Genomic DNA, 18,683 nt, shown 5'->3' on the forward strand with positions numbered 1-18,683 from the left:
CCTTAAACATGTTTATTTAAAAAATAAGCGGAAATAATGTGGGCTGACGCTTCGACAGAATCGCTATCGAATGACAACCTCATAGCTCACAGTAGGGCTGTCTTTTTTAATGTTCAAAAAAATAAAAGGTTACGTATGAAGTTTTCACTGGAAAAGTATTTGAGGAACCAAAACGCCTTCTTCCTTTTATTTATTTTAAGAGTGTATTTTAAGCAATTAAGTGACCGATATGTAGTGTCTGAGAGCAGCTGATCCATACTCATACATAGACACTTGAACTAGAATAACATGCTGACATGAATCTTCCCCCCAAACCGAGGACACACACATGATCCATCTGAGCAGCAAACTGGATCAATACAATAATTCACCCGTGTTCAAATACCATAAAGACACATTTATTCTTGAAAAAGTGCTGATTCACTACAATTGTAGAAATGACAACTGTCAAGTGTGACGCTGTTATTTTTAAGAAAACAACAATTTATAGTCTAAAGCACTAGTGAGTCAAGTGGAAACGTCATTCACACATCTATCTCGAACTGTTCTTGGTGTTTGTAAATCTCAATATTATTGATTTAATGCATGTCAATATGAAACTAACCAATTTGGAGTATTTATCATATTCAGAAAAGGCAGAAAGTCTTTTGTTATGGTGGTTTCGCAACTGTTTATTATATAAAAGATGAGTGTATGAAAAATATACATTACCATTCAAAAGTTTGGGATCAACAATATTTTTTTAAAGAAATTGTATTTTTCAGTAAACGGATAAAAAATACATTAACATTTTTGCAAAAGCGTTCTATTTCAAACAAATGCTGTTCTTTTAAACTTACTGCTCATCAAAGAATCCTGAAAAATAAAAAGCATCACGGTTTTTACACAAAAATAGGAAGGAGCGCAACTGTTTTTAACATTGATAATTATCAGAAATGTTTCTTGAGCATCAAATCAGCAAACTAGAATGATTTCTGAAGGATCATGTGACACTAGCTGTATGTTTACATTCAAAGTTGCAAATTTAACTTATGCGCAAAATAGGAATATAGCGTAAAACATCTGCGGATAAAGCAGCGTTTTCCTCCCATCTGTTCAAGAGAACAAAATCGTCACTTCCTGGGAAACCGGCGCAAAATATCAGTAATTAAAAATGTAATTTCCTGCAATCGGGCTCTTTTTTCCCTCCATCATGTTCTTTTAAGTTCGGATGCTGGTGTTTGATGCTTTTGGAGGGAATTAAACCAAATCATTCTGACGACAGACTTTGACTAAACCAACATTTGAAATGCTGCGATGCGATTGGATAACTGGACTAACCAGCGGACCAATCACATCCACTGTTGAGGCAAAGTCACATGAGTGTTCGCATCGTGTTTCCATCGTAGTGCATGAAAAAGGTGGATGGAAACATCTACTGAAGACTGGAGGAATAAATTACTAAAAATAGTTTACAATAGAAAACAGTTATTTTAACTCTTTCCTCGCCACTGACGGACTTTCCGTGTTTTCACTGTTATACGGTAAGGGGGCGCTATTACACATCTTCTGAGAGACTGAATCTCCTGATCAAAACACATGCGAAAAAGCAGCAGAAACAAGTGATATCATATGTAATCATATGCATATGTAAAATAACGCAATCATCAACATTAAACAGCATATATGTATCAAAACTGGCAAATGTTATTGAATGAAATGTGGACCCAGGACGAGCTTTAGGACTGTGAAGCATGAGGGGTTGTTGATGGACTCCATCTACTTCATCTGTGTTTTGATCATCATCGTCCTGAATCTGATCTGGACGTAAAAACATGATTTTCAAAATGTTGCTTTTTTTATGAAACATACATTCATGTGTTGATAAAAAAAAAAGAATGTGTAAAGCAAGAATAAAACATTTTTATTTTTTTAAAGCAGAGGCTTTTGTTCTTTCTTTTGATATATTGCATGTTAAGGTTTTTTTGTGAAAATGATCAGAAAATGCTGGTGGTGACTGGCAACTTTTTTCAAAAACTCTGGCGGGGAAAGAGTTAAATTGTAATATTTCACAATATAACAGTTTTTACGGTATTTTTGTCAAAATAAATGCATCAAATAAATCCAGCCTTCTTTCAAAAACATAAAAAATAATAATAATAATAATAATAATCATACTGAGCCCAAACTTTTGAATGACAGTGTGCATAATGTAATATTGTGGTGCATTGTGAATCATGCTTTTTTACAAAGACAATTCTCTTTCATACAAAAAGTGTTTCAACATGAAATATTTAACACCGTACATTTAATGCGAGCCGCTCAAGGTCGACTGGTGCAGAGCTGGAAAACAACACATGAACCGTCAGTCACTCACAGGACTTCCTGGTAAGGCGAGGAAGCGCTGGGTCCGACCGCAGGGTGACGCTGGAAGTTGATTTTGTCATACAGGGTTTGAGGCTGCAGAGGGAGTACGAGGACGACGTTACAACACATTACACAGAAATGCTCTGCAACGGTGCGGTCAACCAACGTCTCTAAACATGCAGCTAAGATGTTCATGATTATTATTATATTCGTTTTGCCCACTCTATGCTACTTCAAAGAACAACATGAACTATTGTGTTGTAAAGCAACACAAGTAAAAGCATATTATAAACTAGGGGTGTAACGATACCCTCATGTCACGATTCGATATATATCACAATACTGAACTCACAATATACGAGATTATTGCGATACTCCAAGACATATGATAAAACATTAACAAAAAATTTACTGTTTATTAATCTGATAAATTTGATATTACATTGTGTGTATAAATGAATATTCTTGGACTTGGTGCTGGAAACCCAAAGCACAGGACAATAGTGACACCAGAATAAAAATATTCATGATTCTGAAGCTGAAAACAGAGTTATTTAAGACGAATATGTTTCTCTGTCACTGACAAGATACATTTAAAATAATGTACTTTTTTACACAGATACTCCACTATTGCATTATTATACATTTATATTCAACATTATATATAATATTTTAATGTAGTACTGACACTAAAACTCTGAAAACGTAAAAACTTTTCTCACAGTCATTTTTATTTTGGGTGAACTATTCACGATACATATTGTTGCATTTTTGTATTGCGATATATTGTGACACGATATATTGTTAAACCCATTTGATAAGCAAAAAGGATGACCGTAATATTAGATGCATGCAAGTACTCACCATGTTTTTTGTGACTTTCAGGTCGTCCACTGTTTCATAAATGGACATCCCTTTTGTAACACTTTCAGTCCGTTTCTGTAATATAGATTCAATCTGGTTAGCTGCTAAAAGTACATCCCCGTTTATATGCCACAAAGTAGGTTTGTATGCATATAAAATAGAAATGACATGTAGTGATTTAAATGCATCTTGCACATCCACAGGAACCTGAAAAGGCCTGAAATGAGCCGCTCACCTTCGCAATGCCTTCGGTGTTCACGTCTTCATAGACTGTAATACCAGCTTCACTTTCACTTTGTCCTAAAAGTGTGTGAAATCAGCAGTGAGATCATGAATAAAACACTTTTCATAAAACAGATATTTTCGCTCCTTGATTCTGATTGGTTGAGCCGCATTCAAAGTCACTGTAAATTACTCTTACAAACATACAAAATAAATGTTTTTATGGAGTAACCGTTTTGTAAGAGCAATAAGCCCTGTGAAGCTAAGAGATGTTATAGAAACCCTTTCAGAAAGAAAATACTCGTTTCATATATTTATGATAAATATATTAAATAGTTTAAATATATTGAAAAATACATGCAATAATATTTCTGTTAATACAGTATATTAAAATATAGTGAATAATACAAAAGAAATTACCGCTTTTCATATATTGAAAAATATGTGACAATATTTTTAAATTATGTTACAATAGTGTGTATTCACGTGTTACTTGCACTCAATTGAGTTATGTTTCTGCAACACCAAGTACTTGAGCGGCGTTTACGAGGAAAGTTGTGTTGGTATTACTTCTTATGCAAAATTCACTTTTACATGGTGTTTGTTTGAACATAATTGTGTGTCGGGTGAACACAACCACCCTTAAAGGTAAAAATCCACCCCCTCCTTTTTTTTAATCTACATAAATCATAAGCAGCGTCTCAGAACAAGCCGTTTGCAGATTGTAGCATTTGTGATGTCACATTACGTAAGGCACTGCCCACAACTGCTGATGGACTCCACCCTATTAGTGTAGGCCCCGCCCACAACTGCCGATGGACTCCGACCTATTAGCATAGGCCCCGCTTACAACTGCTGATGGACCCCGCCCTATTAGCATAGGCCCCGTCCACAACTGCCGATGGACTCCGACCTATTAGCATAGGCCCCGCCTACAACTGCTGATGGACCCCGACCTATTAGCGTAGGCCCCGCCTACAACTGCTGATGGACTCCGCCCTATTAACGTAGGCCCCGCCCACAACTGCTGATGGACCCTGACCTATTAGCGTAGGCCCCGCCTACAACTGCTGATGGACTCCGCCCTATTAGTGTAGGCCCCGCCCACAACTGCTGATGGACTGAAATTAGCGTAGGCCCCGCCTACAACTGTTGATGGACTCCGCCCTATTAGCGTAAGCCCCGCCCTCGGTGAGCTGAACACAGCCCGCCATGTTTATCTCCTCGACAAAGCATTTAACAGCAGCATTCAAGTAAGAAATGTATTCTTATTAAAACTGCTAAAGTTATTTTAGTCAACAGAGTGAGTGATTTTCTGTTTTTCTTTTGTTGTTTGATTCATATTAACAGCATATCCAGCAGTAGGTACTTTAAATTACACTGCGTTCACATTAATACTTAGATCTAATATACAAATTATTTCTTTACTTGCTGTTTACATTCAGACATAACCGTCTGTTTATGTGATTTTGCGTGTATTTCAATCAATCAATTAAAGCTTTATTAAGGACACACACGGTCCAAAAACACAAACAATAAAACAGACAAATACAAAAAGAAAATTAATAAGACATGAAAAGAGAACTTCGGGTATGTGCGCTCAGAAAACCATACATCAGAGGTTTAGGACTGATATGGCTTTAACAAACTAATGCACATAATAAACTTTCATGAAGAACTGCAATCTCATGTGAGCATGACCGCGATTTAGATGATAATCAAACAGATGTTTTTAATTTTTGGCAGAGTATCCAAGGCATGAGCTGTAAAGGCTCCTCCCTCTTCTGGAAATGGGGGCGGAGCAGCAGCTCATTTGCATTTAAAGAGACATGCAGGAAAACAGCATGTTTTTCCTTCCAGTCATGGTAAAATACATGATCTGTGTGTTATTTTGAGGTGAATCTTCACAAACACATTATGGGGACACATAAGACTTATAAAAAGGGGCATACTAGGTCCCATTTAAGGGTGTATGTTGAAAACCTGTAAAGTCTAATTGCTCAGACACAAATTAGTGGAGTTTAAAATACTCAATATTCTGATGCAAATAGTTGCCTCAGTTATTTTTTAGATAAACCAAGGCATTTTTTGGTTTAAGCGGCAGTGGGCGGGTGCGGAACAGAACCTAACTAGAACTCCGCCCTATTAGAACTAGAACTCCGCTCCGCCCGGGCGGCAGTGGCTCAGTGGTTCATGTAGGTTGTCTACAAACCGAAAGGTTGGTGGTTCAATCCCCGGTTCCACCTGGCCAAGTGTCGAGGTATCCAAGACACCTAAGCCCAGCTGCTCCTGACGAGCTGGATGGCGCCTTGCATGGCTGACACCGCCGTCGGTGGGTGAATGTGAGGCTATGTAAAGCGCTTTGGTGGCCATAGGTCTGTGAAAGCGCTATATAAATGCAGTCCATTTAGAATAGAGCGGGACGGGGAAAAAACAGTCCCATGCAGACCTCCATTTTGAATTCAACTAATTTGTTTGACCAATTAGACTTTACACATTTTCAAAAAGGATCCTCAAAGATATAGCTCACCCAGAAATGAAAATCACCCCAAGATTTACTCATCCTGAACTGAAGCCATCCTAGGTGTATATGACTCTCTTCTTTCAGACAAACACAATCAAGAGTTATAATAAAAAAAGTCCTGGCTCTTCCAAGCTTTATAATGGCAGTGATCGGCTGTATATTTATTTCTGTAAAGTACATCCATCCATGATAAAAGTGCTCTACACGGCTTCTGGGTTTTTATAAAGGCCTTCTGAAGTGAAGTGATGTGTTTGTGTAAGAAAAATATCCATATTTATAACTTCATAAAGTAAAATAACTAGCTTCCGGCAGACGGCCGTATGCATCGATTACGGCAAGAGTCACCCTTGAAGCGACGCATGACATATTGACGAACGCGGAAGTGCAGAGGATAGAGCAAAACAAAACACCAGTCATGAATTAGAAGTCTTAGACAACAATTGTTTAAGAGAAATTTTGCTTAAGTTTGACATCTACGTCATACATTATCAAGTCCATCAAATCGCATCCATCCGTGATTAAAGTGCTCCACAGACTCTGACGGGTTAATAAAGGCCTTTTGAAGTGAAGCGATGCGTTTGTGTAAGAAAAATATCCATATTTAAAACTTTATCGACTAAAATAACTAGTTTCCAGCAGACGGCCGTACGCAAGTCGACTCACACCACAAGAGTCACACTTGACGATGTATGACGTAGATGTAGAAGTAGCGTAAACTTTGAGTCTCTTGCGGTTCAAACAAACAGGGCTGGGCAACAGTGTTCATCATTACTTCATGCGTCAAGTTCAAGTGTTACTCTTTTGGCGCAAGTCGACTTGCCTAGGCCGTCTGCCGGAAGCTAGTTAGTCGATAAAGTTATAAATATGGATATTTATCTTACACTAACGCATCGCTTCACTTCAGAAGGCCTTTATTAAGCCCCCAGAGCAGTGTGGAGCACTTTAAAGGGGGGGGTGAAATGCTATTTCATGCATACTGAGTTTTTTACACTGTTAAAGAGTTGGATTCCCATGCTAAACATGGACAAAGTTTCAAAAATTAAATTGTACGTTTGAAGGAGTATTTCTGTGCCAAAAATTGTCCTTCCGGTTTGTCACAAGTTTCGGAAAGTTTTTTTCGAGTATGGGTCTGTGTGACGCCAGCTGGGGCGTAATTTCCTTATATGGGTCCTAAGGGCACTTCTCCCGGAAGAGCGCGGGCGCGCGCACGCGCGCATCCGTAGACCAGAGAGACAAGAGAGCGAAAGCAGTACCTCATCAAAGCGCTCTGCTCGGCTTTTGGGAAGTCAATGTCACCAAAGAAGTGGGTTTTTGGTTGCCAGGGCAAGACAACCCTACACAGATTCCCAAAGAACCCAGCGTTAAGGGACCAGTGGATGGAGTTTGTTTTTTCAGAGCATCAATGGAGTTGTGCAAGACTGTTTGTTCCCTGCATTTCGACGATGATTGTTTTATAAACAAAGCCCAGATTGACGGATTTGCAGATCGTCTAATGCTTAAGGATCGAGCAGTCACAATGATAAAGGTTCGCGGTCGTGCGTTGGAACCGCAGGCGGTGAGTAAAACTGCTTCAAATGTCTCTGTGTGTTGTTAGCTCGGCGCGTAAGCACAGCTTTAGCTTCGCCCACACGGCACGCCTCCAGCCGCTCGTTTTTTTCCGGAAAGACTCGGTACAGCCAGGGCCGGCGTGTGCACTTCTGCCGCTCTAGGCGAAAAACAATTGTGCCGCCCCTTGGGCTGGTCCGAATACCATTTTTTGAGCTTCGAAGCTTCGGTAGTAATGAACATCGAATATATGAAGCTTCAGGGAGAGGGGGCTGAACATATTCTTCTCTCTAATGAAGGCAGGAATCTCTATATGTCTGTCTGTCTGTCTGTTTGCATTTTGATTATTTCGAGAACCGTTCATCCAATCGACTTCACAAGGGAGTGCAGTGTCGCATTTGGTGCATTATAGATGGACACGCGAGACGCGACAAGTTCAGAATTTATAAACTTTTAGTAGCCTAGCCTATAGAACAGCGCGTGCGGGAAGCGGCGCGCCTCACGCGGGCAGGGCTTATTTGCTTATTTATTAAACGCACACACACAGGTCTGTTAACTTAAGCAAGGCTACTTTTAAGGTAGTCTAATATTTTTCTGACTAAAAAATTACTGACACAGTAAAGGGTAGATTTAAATAAAGAAAAACGAAATTTAAATAAAGAAAAACAAAATTTAAATAAAGAAAAAACGAAATTTAAATAAAGAAAAAGCGAACTTTAAATAAAGAAAAAACGAAATTTGAAAAACGAAATTTAAATAAAGAAAAAACGAAATTTAAATAAAGAAAAACTAAATTAAGTTAAATTAAAAACGAGATTAATTTAGATTGATAATAACGGGTAAAAAGGCTAATACATTTTGTTTCTGTTATTCTATTTTCCACAATGTCAAAGCAACGCAGCTTAACCCAAAACACAAGCTCAGGCTGTCCACACACACTCCGCTGTCCTGCTCTAGCCAGAGAATACTCCCGTTGTATGAACACTTTAGTAGGCCAAGAGGAAGCAAATATATTAGTTTGGGTTCCTTCAACTGTCCATTCTACTAAAATGGCTATAGGTTAAAAAAATAATAATAATAAAAAAAAAGAGTAGGCCTATTGTATTTCACCAGATTTTATAATGTTAAACATATTCAAGCGTGAATGAGAACCCTTTCGAGAGGGATGCCAGGTGTGCAACATTTTTTTTTAATAGAAATTCCGGTAAGCTGTGCTAGCGGTCTCTTGGTTCTGTGGTGGACTTGACGGCGTGTCATCCTTGCAAATACTCCCTGGATCAATATATTTTAACAACAAACCCCTCTGTTGTTGGTGTGCTTTCTCCTTCAAAAGTCTCGATTCATGAACGATCCGTTCATTGTCAGGTGACAAATGAACGAAAGACTCGGAAGGTAATGTAATTATTATGTTCTGCATTATAATGATTTCTTAATTCAGAATATGATCAACATTGCGTAGGTGGATGTGATCGGGGAATTTGGCTGTTAAAAGTATAACATTTAAAGCCACTTAACTTAACGAAATTAATCAAATAAAGATTCGTTCATTTTCGAGATTTGAGTTTTTACGAGATCGAACAAGAGAGTCAGTGAAATGATCCGAACTTCCCATCACTCAGTCATGACTCGTGAGAGCAGGGGGCGGGGCGGGGCGGGGGCGGCAGCTCAGCAAATCATATAGCCTATTTTGTTATAGCCCCCGGTTGGCTCACATTTTGCCGCCCTTACAAAAGTGCCGCTCTAGGCAATTGCCTAGTTCGCCTATATGGACGCGCCGGCCCTGGGTACAGCCTATCTTTCTTTTATAAATATAATAAAACTAAAGACTTTTTGGAGATATGAAGGATGCAATACTACTCTATAGGTACTCAAGATTAACAGGAGATTGAGTGAAAATGAGCATTTCACCCCCCCTTTAATCATTGATTGATGCACTTTGATGGACTTCAAAACAGAAACCGGCATTCACTGCCATTATCAAGGTTGGATTAGCCAAGACATTTTTTCAAACTCCAATTGTGTTCGTCTGAAGGAAGAAAGTCATATACGCCTAGGATGGCTTCAGGGTGAGTAAATCATGGGGCGATTTTCATTTTTGGTTGAACTATGACTTTATGTAATACCAACACAAATTTCCTCGTAAACGCAGCTCAAATACCTTGTGTAGCAGAAACATAACTCAATTATGTGAAAAGATATTAGTGTAACAATGTATCGTCACATATTTTTCAATATATTTAAACCATTCAATAAACTGATCATAAATATATGGAAATATATTTTCTTTCCGTATGGGGTAAAACCCATTTAGCCTAGCAAACCACAGTTTATTTGGGCTTATTGCTTTAATAACTTCTGCTGTGTGTGTTCATGCTCACACGTTCAACACACCTGTACGATTCCTCCATGTGCAGAACACGGCGAGGCTTGCACCGAATATGACAAGAGCGACGAGACTGACGCCTCCTGCGATCAGCAAATACTTCAGAAACTCTGCATCACAAGAAACAAATGACTGTTAAATCAATACCACCGATATTAAAACATGACAGTTATTACAAAACACGTACGATAAAAACTGAGCTCATTATTTGAAGGTGAGAGAAGATCAGGCCTGGGAAATTTTATGTTGTGTTTTTGTTACATTTATAGAATGCTGTTAGGTTTTGTTTTGTCATTTAACTTTATGTTACACATTTGTATTTGTTCCTGCCTCTTCCTTTCCTGAACTGTAACTTTGTTACAATTGTAAATAAACCTGTAAACAAAAGCTTCAAATACTGTGACAGTATTTACCCTGAACTAACTAACATTCTGTCAAGATTCTCTCAAATTTATGAACAAACGTTCTTCCTTCCAGTAACGTTAATAAAATGTTTGTTCAAAGTTATCTGGTTTTTAAATAATGTTTTCAAAACATTAGCACAAAAATGTATACTTTTTTTATGTTTTAGTTGGACGTTCATCGAACATTTTTTAAATGCTAACATTAATGCAACTCGTTTCAGAATGTTCATACATTTAAAAATAACATTCCCAAAATGTTTGCAGAATAATAAAAAGGAATGTGTCCTTCGTTCCAACATTCGTATAGCCAAGAAAAAAGATTTTAGAACATTACTTTTTTTTTTTTTTTTGCTAACTTAGTGGGAACATTAGAAAATAGGCCTATTTGTTGTTAGCTGGGTTTGATTTAATCACTTCTATAGTTCCTTTTGGTTTCCAAAAATTATGTTTCTTCAGAGCAGTATAGCATGTTTAATCATTTAATCCATATAGAAGTTAAGCAATTCAGTATTTTAATGCAAAACTGTACCTGATGACACAACTGAATCTTCAGATTTCCCTGTGCACACTACAGTCTGGTTAGTGTGCTTGATGCTGAAGGTGTTGTTGGCGGTGCAGGTGAGTGTAGCGCTCTCTGCTAGACGGAGGTTGATGTTCTGGTTCTGTCCAGTCTTGACCGGATCTCCACTCCAGCTGTAGGAGGGATTCGGATCACCGGACGCCAGACACCGAAGATGAAACTCGCACATGTTTTTTGACTCCAGCCAGGAATTATTGAGCTCAATCTGTACATCTCTGATGAGATCTGGAGGAGAATAATATGCAAAAGTCAATTATATTTACATTTGGAAAATAAATGTTATTTTTTGGTATCTATGGTTTCATGGAGAATGCCAATTGTACAAGTTTTATATATATATATATATATATATATATATATATATATATATATATATATATATATATATAGTGGAAAATAGTTCTTTACACTAGAACTGTTCACTGGAAGATTCTTCTCTGACATCATTATGAAAATTCCCTCTTTGAATCATTAAAGTCCACATGAAATCAAAATTGACCATATTTACTTTGTTTGCCTAAATTGATCTTTTGTGGTGTACAATTCATCCATGCAAGTCAATCCACACAAAAAAATTTTTTGGCTTCGTAATCTTTAATCAAAATCTGAAAATGCCCCTCCCCTCTGCGTTGGAGGACCTTCCCTGATGACGTAAGTTTGAGGACTTGGGTTGGGAAACGCTTAACCACTCCCCTCAAACCGTTAGTCTGTTATGAGCGAGAGATGCAGAGGAGGAGCGCTAGAGTAAAACCCTGCCCTCTGTTCAATATTCCTTTTCACTGGGAAATACGTCACAACTGGAGAAAAGTCATTTGCAACTTCCGGTTCACGCGGACTTTAATATTAAAGGTGTTCAGTTTCCTTCATAAAGGAACTATTTAACTTCATCTAAATGACTATAGACTTATTTAACTCCAGTTCTTGAATGTTTATGTGTGTTTACATTAACAGCATTGACAGGATGAATATAAAGTTAAACTCACCATGAACATGCAGCACAATGACTTTTGTTGGAAGTTGATCAGTTTTTCCTTTTTTTTCTGCAACAATGGAGAAGCTTCCAGAATCCTGGAGTTTCAGGTCTTCTATTGTTATACTAATATTGTCCTTATACATTTTTAACCTTTCATGAAATAATGGAGGATTCACCCGTTTGATCTGATCTTTGTCATACTCAGCGAATTCAGCTCCATTATATTTCCACAGCACTGAAAGACCTTCTTTTGTATAATTAGCAGTTAAATCCAGTGAGTCTCCGACAGCTTTGTGCACCTGAACATCTGGATCAGCTCGTGACACTACAACACACAACAAACAACTCTGGTTGCAAATCATCACAAAATCATGCCATATTTTGCACATTCAACATAAGATAATTAGTTTGGCAACAACATCATCAGAACCAATGAGAAAAAGGGAACAGAGATGACAAATATTAAATAAACCATCAAAAGAAGCTCACGTCATTTGAGGTGAGGGTTTATCATCACAGACCATCTCACACTTCTCACGAATTCACTCTTATCTTCTTAAGAACTTCAGCACAGCAAAGTCAGGCTGAAGAATAACTTTATTCCCACCGGATATCTGAATTTCAGACTCTAGCGCATGGCCTGTAATGGTTTGTAATGTATATTTGCACAATGAATCATGATCTGCATTTTCAGCTCATCGTTTCGAGTGTCCATTCTCGCTCAATAAAGGAAGTGTTTCACACCCCCTCCTCCTCCACCATCACCTCAACAGTGCCAAGGGTTTTATAAACGTAGCACATTTGAAGGAAAAAAAAAATCTTCCAATGACAAGTGAACTTAAAACCCAGCAATAACAAATATTTTTCATTAATGCTGGTTGCAACATAATAACGGTCGGTAACATTCGGACACTTTCTGTAAAGATAAGATTGAGGTTTCCTGAGTTGCACGTTTCTTTTTTCTCACCGATGAAACACAGATAAGACTTAAACACAACATGCATGACCATTTGTGCCTAAATAACGGTAAAATACATTTCAACTTAAATAAAATCCTTTTAAAAATGCATTGCGTTAAACATTCAGTAACATAATAAATACACCGTTAATCACTATGTCAAACAGATTTACACACATATACAAACATAAACATGTATGCGACCAAGATGTAGGCTACACATATGTCTGTAAATGTAACCAAGAGCAGTTTTTCAGATGCATATTAACTCCCTGTACACACCAAACACAAATAAGGAAGTGTCTTACAGCCGGTTGAGACATTAACTGAGATGTTTCTGAAGATACTCACCCTGGAGAAGGAAAAGCAGGAGAACTGCTAAAATGGAGCAGCGGGACTCTTGAAAGATGTTCATGTCCGGACGTTTAGACGACAGACTGAGGCATCAGAGAAACAGCGAAGAGAAATGAAGAGAGAAAACGACTTCCTCACACCGACCGCTTCGAGTGTCTCAGTTTGTGTAGCCTACATTTACTCGCTGTCCTTCTGACACAAAAAAAGTGTCAAACACAAATGCCAACACACAAAAAGACCTCTGAGAGACGCCTCCTGAAAGATGCGCTTGAGCTTCAGGGGCTTTGCGGTCTCTATATCTGTTTGCACCTCCTACTCGCTCACCAGAGTTTAGTGCATGAACAACAGTTTCGCCCAGCAGCACTGCTGTATATGGAGGTGACCTGATGCGTAACATGCGTTACTGTAATGTGCAAAAGTGCTGGCACCTCAACAGGGAAAGTGAAGTGAAATTCCACTCGGAATAAGGAAGTTATTTAAAAAAGAAAAAAAGACTCACTTTGTCAAAGGTGCTTTTCGTAGCTGTATCTGTTTGTGTAAAAGAGCTTAATTTGCGTCTGTGAAAGAATAATATGAGTTTGCACTTTGCATTTGCGATGGGTCCACATCAAGCTGGTGAACCACAAACTAACCTCAACCACACCAATGCCATAGACAAGCGACTTGTGCCATTTACCCAGCGTCTTACTCGTCTTTTCCAAAAGAAAATGCATGCAAAATGTACATTCTTCGAGTGATTGTAGCCTACAGAGAATTTACAAAGAGTACAGAGTTAAATGCATACTGTCAAAGACACATCCTTTGTTGTTTACACTGCCATATTTTAGGCTGTGCGGGACATTACAGAGCAGCTGAACTGAGGAAGTGAAACTCACATCGACAGAGGTTTTAGTTCTAATGGAAAGTATTACTCAGATGGTCAGCAGAAGAGTCAGGAAAACTCATTTACTGGAAACAGGTTTCAGCACAAAAACATGCAACGCCATTGCATCTCACTCTATAACTGTGCATCCATGTTTTTCTTAGGAAAAAGAGGAGGAGGAGGAGGAGGAGAAGTCAAGAGCGTGCACCTGATGTGGCCAATGCGCCATCTTGTGATGTGACAATGTGCAAGATTTAACAACTTACTGGTGGGTGGGACTTTTGTGGACACCAGCACACAATGTGGTTAAAGCAAATTAAATGTCAGACAAAATAGCAAAATATCAGTACTAAAAGTAATCACATTGATTTGACAGTTAACATCAGAAACATCAGAAATCAAGATCATTATTAAAAAGAGATTGAAGAAAAGATGGCAAAGGTGATGGGAAGAAACAAGAAAAGGGCAATGGTTTCGCAGGATTCAAACTGATGCTGTGCATCAGTTACAGGCTTTGTATTGTAACTATGTTTGACTATATGGTCCCTGTTAAATAAATAAATAAATAAATAAAATAAATAAATAAAGGGAAGTGGGAGAAATGAGGTATAACTAGGAAGGAGTAGGAGGGACGAGATAATAATTCCTAGGCTTAGGTAAACATTACACAGGGAAATGTGATTTCTGTGGGCAGGAAGAGTAAGTAGAACATGATGATTGTCAGAAATATGAAAGAGACAGAAGACATTGATCCAAAAATTGGACATAGGAAGATACACTTTGATTTAATAGATCTTCTGTTAAAAGATATATGTGCTATAATTTATTGTTTCAATATCTTAGAGAAACTCAATTAAAAGGATAAAGATTCTTTTTTTTTTTTGAACAATGAATAGACATTATGGTCCACACTCCATGCCAGTTGGTGGCGGTAATACACCAATACAGTGTTTACCAACCACCAATAAACCCTAGAAGAAGAACTTACTGGTGAAAAAACACACACACACACCAACATACAATAAAGTAATTGTTTATAAGCATGCACAGCTATTTTTTTCCCATTAAAGGAACACTCCACCGTTTTTTGAAATAGGGCTTATTCACCATCTTTCCTACATTTAGATAGGTGGGCAAACGCATTTTTGTCTCAGTGCATGCATTGTTTTAGTTTGGCAGCGCCACTGATAGCTTAGCTTAGCATAATGAATGGAATCATTTGTTGCCAGCTAGCATGTCATGAGTAAAAGTGATAAAAAGTTTAAAAAAACGAATTACTTCTTGTGGCCTGCGTATTCACAATTTTAGACCTATAGCCTTGACTTCTGTGATTATGAAGTGCTTTGAACTGCTCGTGAAATCATATATTAACAACTGCATTCCTGTCTTCACTGATCCACTACAATTTGCATACAGATCAAATAGAGCTGTGGACAATGCTGTATCTTTGGTTTTACATACTGCACTTCAACATCTAGAGGGTAGGGATACGTATGTCAGGATGCTGATTGTTGATTATAGCAGAGCCTTCAATACCATCAGACCTCTGTACTTCCATCTGCAGGTGGATACAGGACTTTCTAACAGGCCGTCCCCCGACAGTAGTGTTAAATACCGGAGCACCTCAAGGTTGCTGTCTTAGTCCTCTATTATATAGTCTGTATGACTGCATTGCAAAACATCCCACAAATAGTATTGTGAAATGTGCAGACGATACTACTGTGGTAGGACTCATTGACAGCAATAATGAAACTGCCTATAGGGATGAGGTGAGTAATTTGATCATGTGGTGCCGAAGAAATAATCTGTCCCTTAATGTGGGGAAAACTAAGGAGGTCATCATAGATTTTAGAAGAAATAAACCCACACATACACCCGTCTACATTAACAACTCTGCAGTTGAAACTGTTAATACCTTTAAGTTTTTAGGCATCCATATTTCAGACTCCCTTTCATGATCTTGCCATATCACCTGTGCCATTAAGAAGGCACATCAGAGGCTTTATTTCTTGACGTGTCTCAAGAAATATGGTATGTCACTTAACATTTTACAAAATTTTTACCGCTGTACAATTGAGAGTATATTGACAGGTAATATTACAGTGTGGTTTGGCAGGGCTACTTCACGTGAATTGAATCTTCTGACAAAGATGGTTAAAACTGCATCTAAAATTATTGGGGTTGCACTAGAATCGCTCCAAAACATTTATTGGAAACGCAGCACTAAGAAGGCACTAGGTATTATACAGGATGTTAGTCATCCGGCACATAATCTCTTCTCCCAACTTCCATCAGGGAGACGTTTGCAGAGCATCCCAACGCGCACATCACGTTTTAGGGACAGTTTTTACCCACAGGTTGTAAGGCTACTGAACGAGAGTACAAGAGGAAGGAGGGTTGAGGTTTGAGTGGATGTTTTAATTTTATTTTTAACTTATTTATCGACTGGTGCTGAGAGAGTGCTAAGGCACATTGTATTTCATTGCTGTGGTACTATGTACTAATATGCATATGACAATAAACTTGAACTGAACTGAACAATGAGTACAAATAGCGATGCAGATTAACACGGTGATTTCCTAGGCAGATATTGACTTCGGACTATATTAGGGGGAAGCACAGGCGAAGCACTGCTACTTGGGCGCAGAGATATCACGCAACACATGAAATCCCACAACTTCCGTCAACATAGTAGCCGGCTATTTTTCCTACAGTAGACATAGTGAATGGCGATGAACATGGTGGATTTTGTGAGAGACGAGGAGGGTGACTTCTCAGACAGTCAAGAGCCAGAACCATACCTCTATGAACCAGAGTTTTCAGAAGACGAGCTGCGTGCTTTGAAAACAGAACGACAGGAGGAGGAGGTTGCGATCGCTCAACAGCCTGAGGACGTGAGGATGAGACTCAACACAAACTGGTGGTAAGTGTGATATCTCTGTGCCCAAGTAGCAGTGCTTCGCCTGTGCTTCCCCCATATATAGTCCCAAGTCAATATCTGCCTAGGAAATCGCCTAGTCTTAATCTGCATTGCTATTTGTACTCGTTGTGAATACGCAGGCCACAAGAAGTAATTCATTTTTTTTATCACTTTTACTCAGGACATGCTAGCTGGCAACGAAGGATTCCATTCATTATGCTAAGCTAAGCTAACGGTGTCGCTTCCAAACTAAAACAATGCATGCACTGAGACAAAAATGCATTTGCCCACCTAAATGTAGGAAAGACGTTGAATAAGCCCTATTTCAAAAAATGGTGGAGTGTTCCTTTAAGTTGTGTTTCCTTTTTTTATGGTATACCTTTCAAAATGATACCTACAACCAGGGACGCAACTGCACATTTGCTGAGGGGTGTGCAAGATCAGTGTTGTACCGTTAAAAAATGAATGTATTTTTAATAAATTGCCCATTTTTAATGAGCTACCAAAATTTTAGATAGGCCTTCCAGTGCCATTTCAACATTGTCGATTCCAGTTTCGATACCACAGCCAAACTCCTTGCCTATAAAGTTCAGTCAGTAATAAAAAATAAAATAAATAAATACAAAATGAAACAAATTATATAAACAGTGCTTCGATGTTCAGGTATACAGTATTCATTTGAACCATCAAATGTAAAATAACACTGTATAATCTTCACTGCATAAATCGACTATAAATTAATCCTTATTAAAGTTACAAAACGTATTCAGTCAAGAGCTGTGAATGATTTATGTTTGTCTTTTGTGGTTCGGTTAACGAAAGAAAGAGAACTCAATTTAGTTTTGAGACGCAGCTTTCTTCTGTGAGTGCAAATCCCCAATTGAATTATCTTGTGTGTCTTCTAGCACTTGCATCTTTACATTTACAAGACTTAAAACACCTCCAATAATAAAATTTAGTGAGGAATTCTTTAAATATATATATTATTTTTCAGCCCATGGAAGCCTGTGCATTAATGTGCTCATCTGCATTAACAGAGGATGAGGAGAAAAACCCAATAGGTTGTCATGAGTGATGGGAGGCGCAGCTAACATCTGGAACGATTTCCACAGTTTCCCTCTAATGTAAATCAAGAACCCACTGACTAATATGCATCTTTGTCATTTGCAATTTGTATATAATATACTGGCAACAATGTTAAATGTTGATTAACTTCAAGATTTACAGTGATAAATTTAGTAGAACAATTCCCACCTCTATGCATTTTGGTCATAGACTTAAAGCACACATAGCAACATAAAATAAATGAAATGTGTAAATGTTTGTTTACATTTATATTTCTTCATTTAGCAGATGCTTTTATCCAAAGCGACTTACAAATGAGAACAATAGAAGCAGTGAAACTAACAAAAGGACAACAATATGTAAGTGCTGTGACCCTTCCCCGTTTAATCTAATGCAGTAAATGCACTTTTTAAAAATAAATATAGAATAGAAGATAAAGATAAAGTGTTAGTATTAATGGATCAAGTGTTTATTAAATATGCCTATGTAACTAAATATGTTAAACGCAATGCTTTTTGCTTTTACCCCTAAACTTTATTTAGAGGCAAATGATCATGCATGCTGTGTTTAAAGTTTTATCCGTGTTTCATCTGTGAGACGAGAAAAGTTCAGCTCAGGAAACCTCAAGCCTTATCTTTATAGAATGTGGCCAAATATAATCGACCGTTATTCTGTTGCAACCA

General features: G+C 38.0%; 1 protein-coding gene across 1 annotated transcript; it reads right to left on the bottom strand.

Annotated features, from left to right (window-relative positions):
- Window positions 1–382: 382 nt before the first annotated feature.
- LOC311079096 (natural killer cell receptor 2B4) lies at window positions 383–13,567 on the bottom strand. Its single transcript, XM_084108289.1, has 8 exons — window positions 13,151–13,567; window positions 11,852–12,166; window positions 10,818–11,093; window positions 9,893–9,994; window positions 3,446–3,510; window positions 3,211–3,285; window positions 2,357–2,439; window positions 383–1,800 (listed from the first exon to the last, which is right to left on the bottom strand). Exons 1-8 carry the CDS (start codon window positions 13,212–13,214, stop codon window positions 1,782–1,784), a joined length of 999 nt encoding a protein of 332 aa, XP_083964415.1. The 5' UTR covers window positions 13,215–13,567; the 3' UTR covers window positions 383–1,781.
- Window positions 13,568–18,683: the final 5,116 nt, after the last annotated feature.

This window comes from Abramis brama, assembly GCF_963993115.1.
Source record: "Abramis brama genome assembly, chromosome: 3".
In the NCBI taxonomy this organism is placed as follows: Eukaryota; Metazoa; Chordata; class Actinopteri; order Cypriniformes; family Leuciscidae; genus Abramis; species Abramis brama.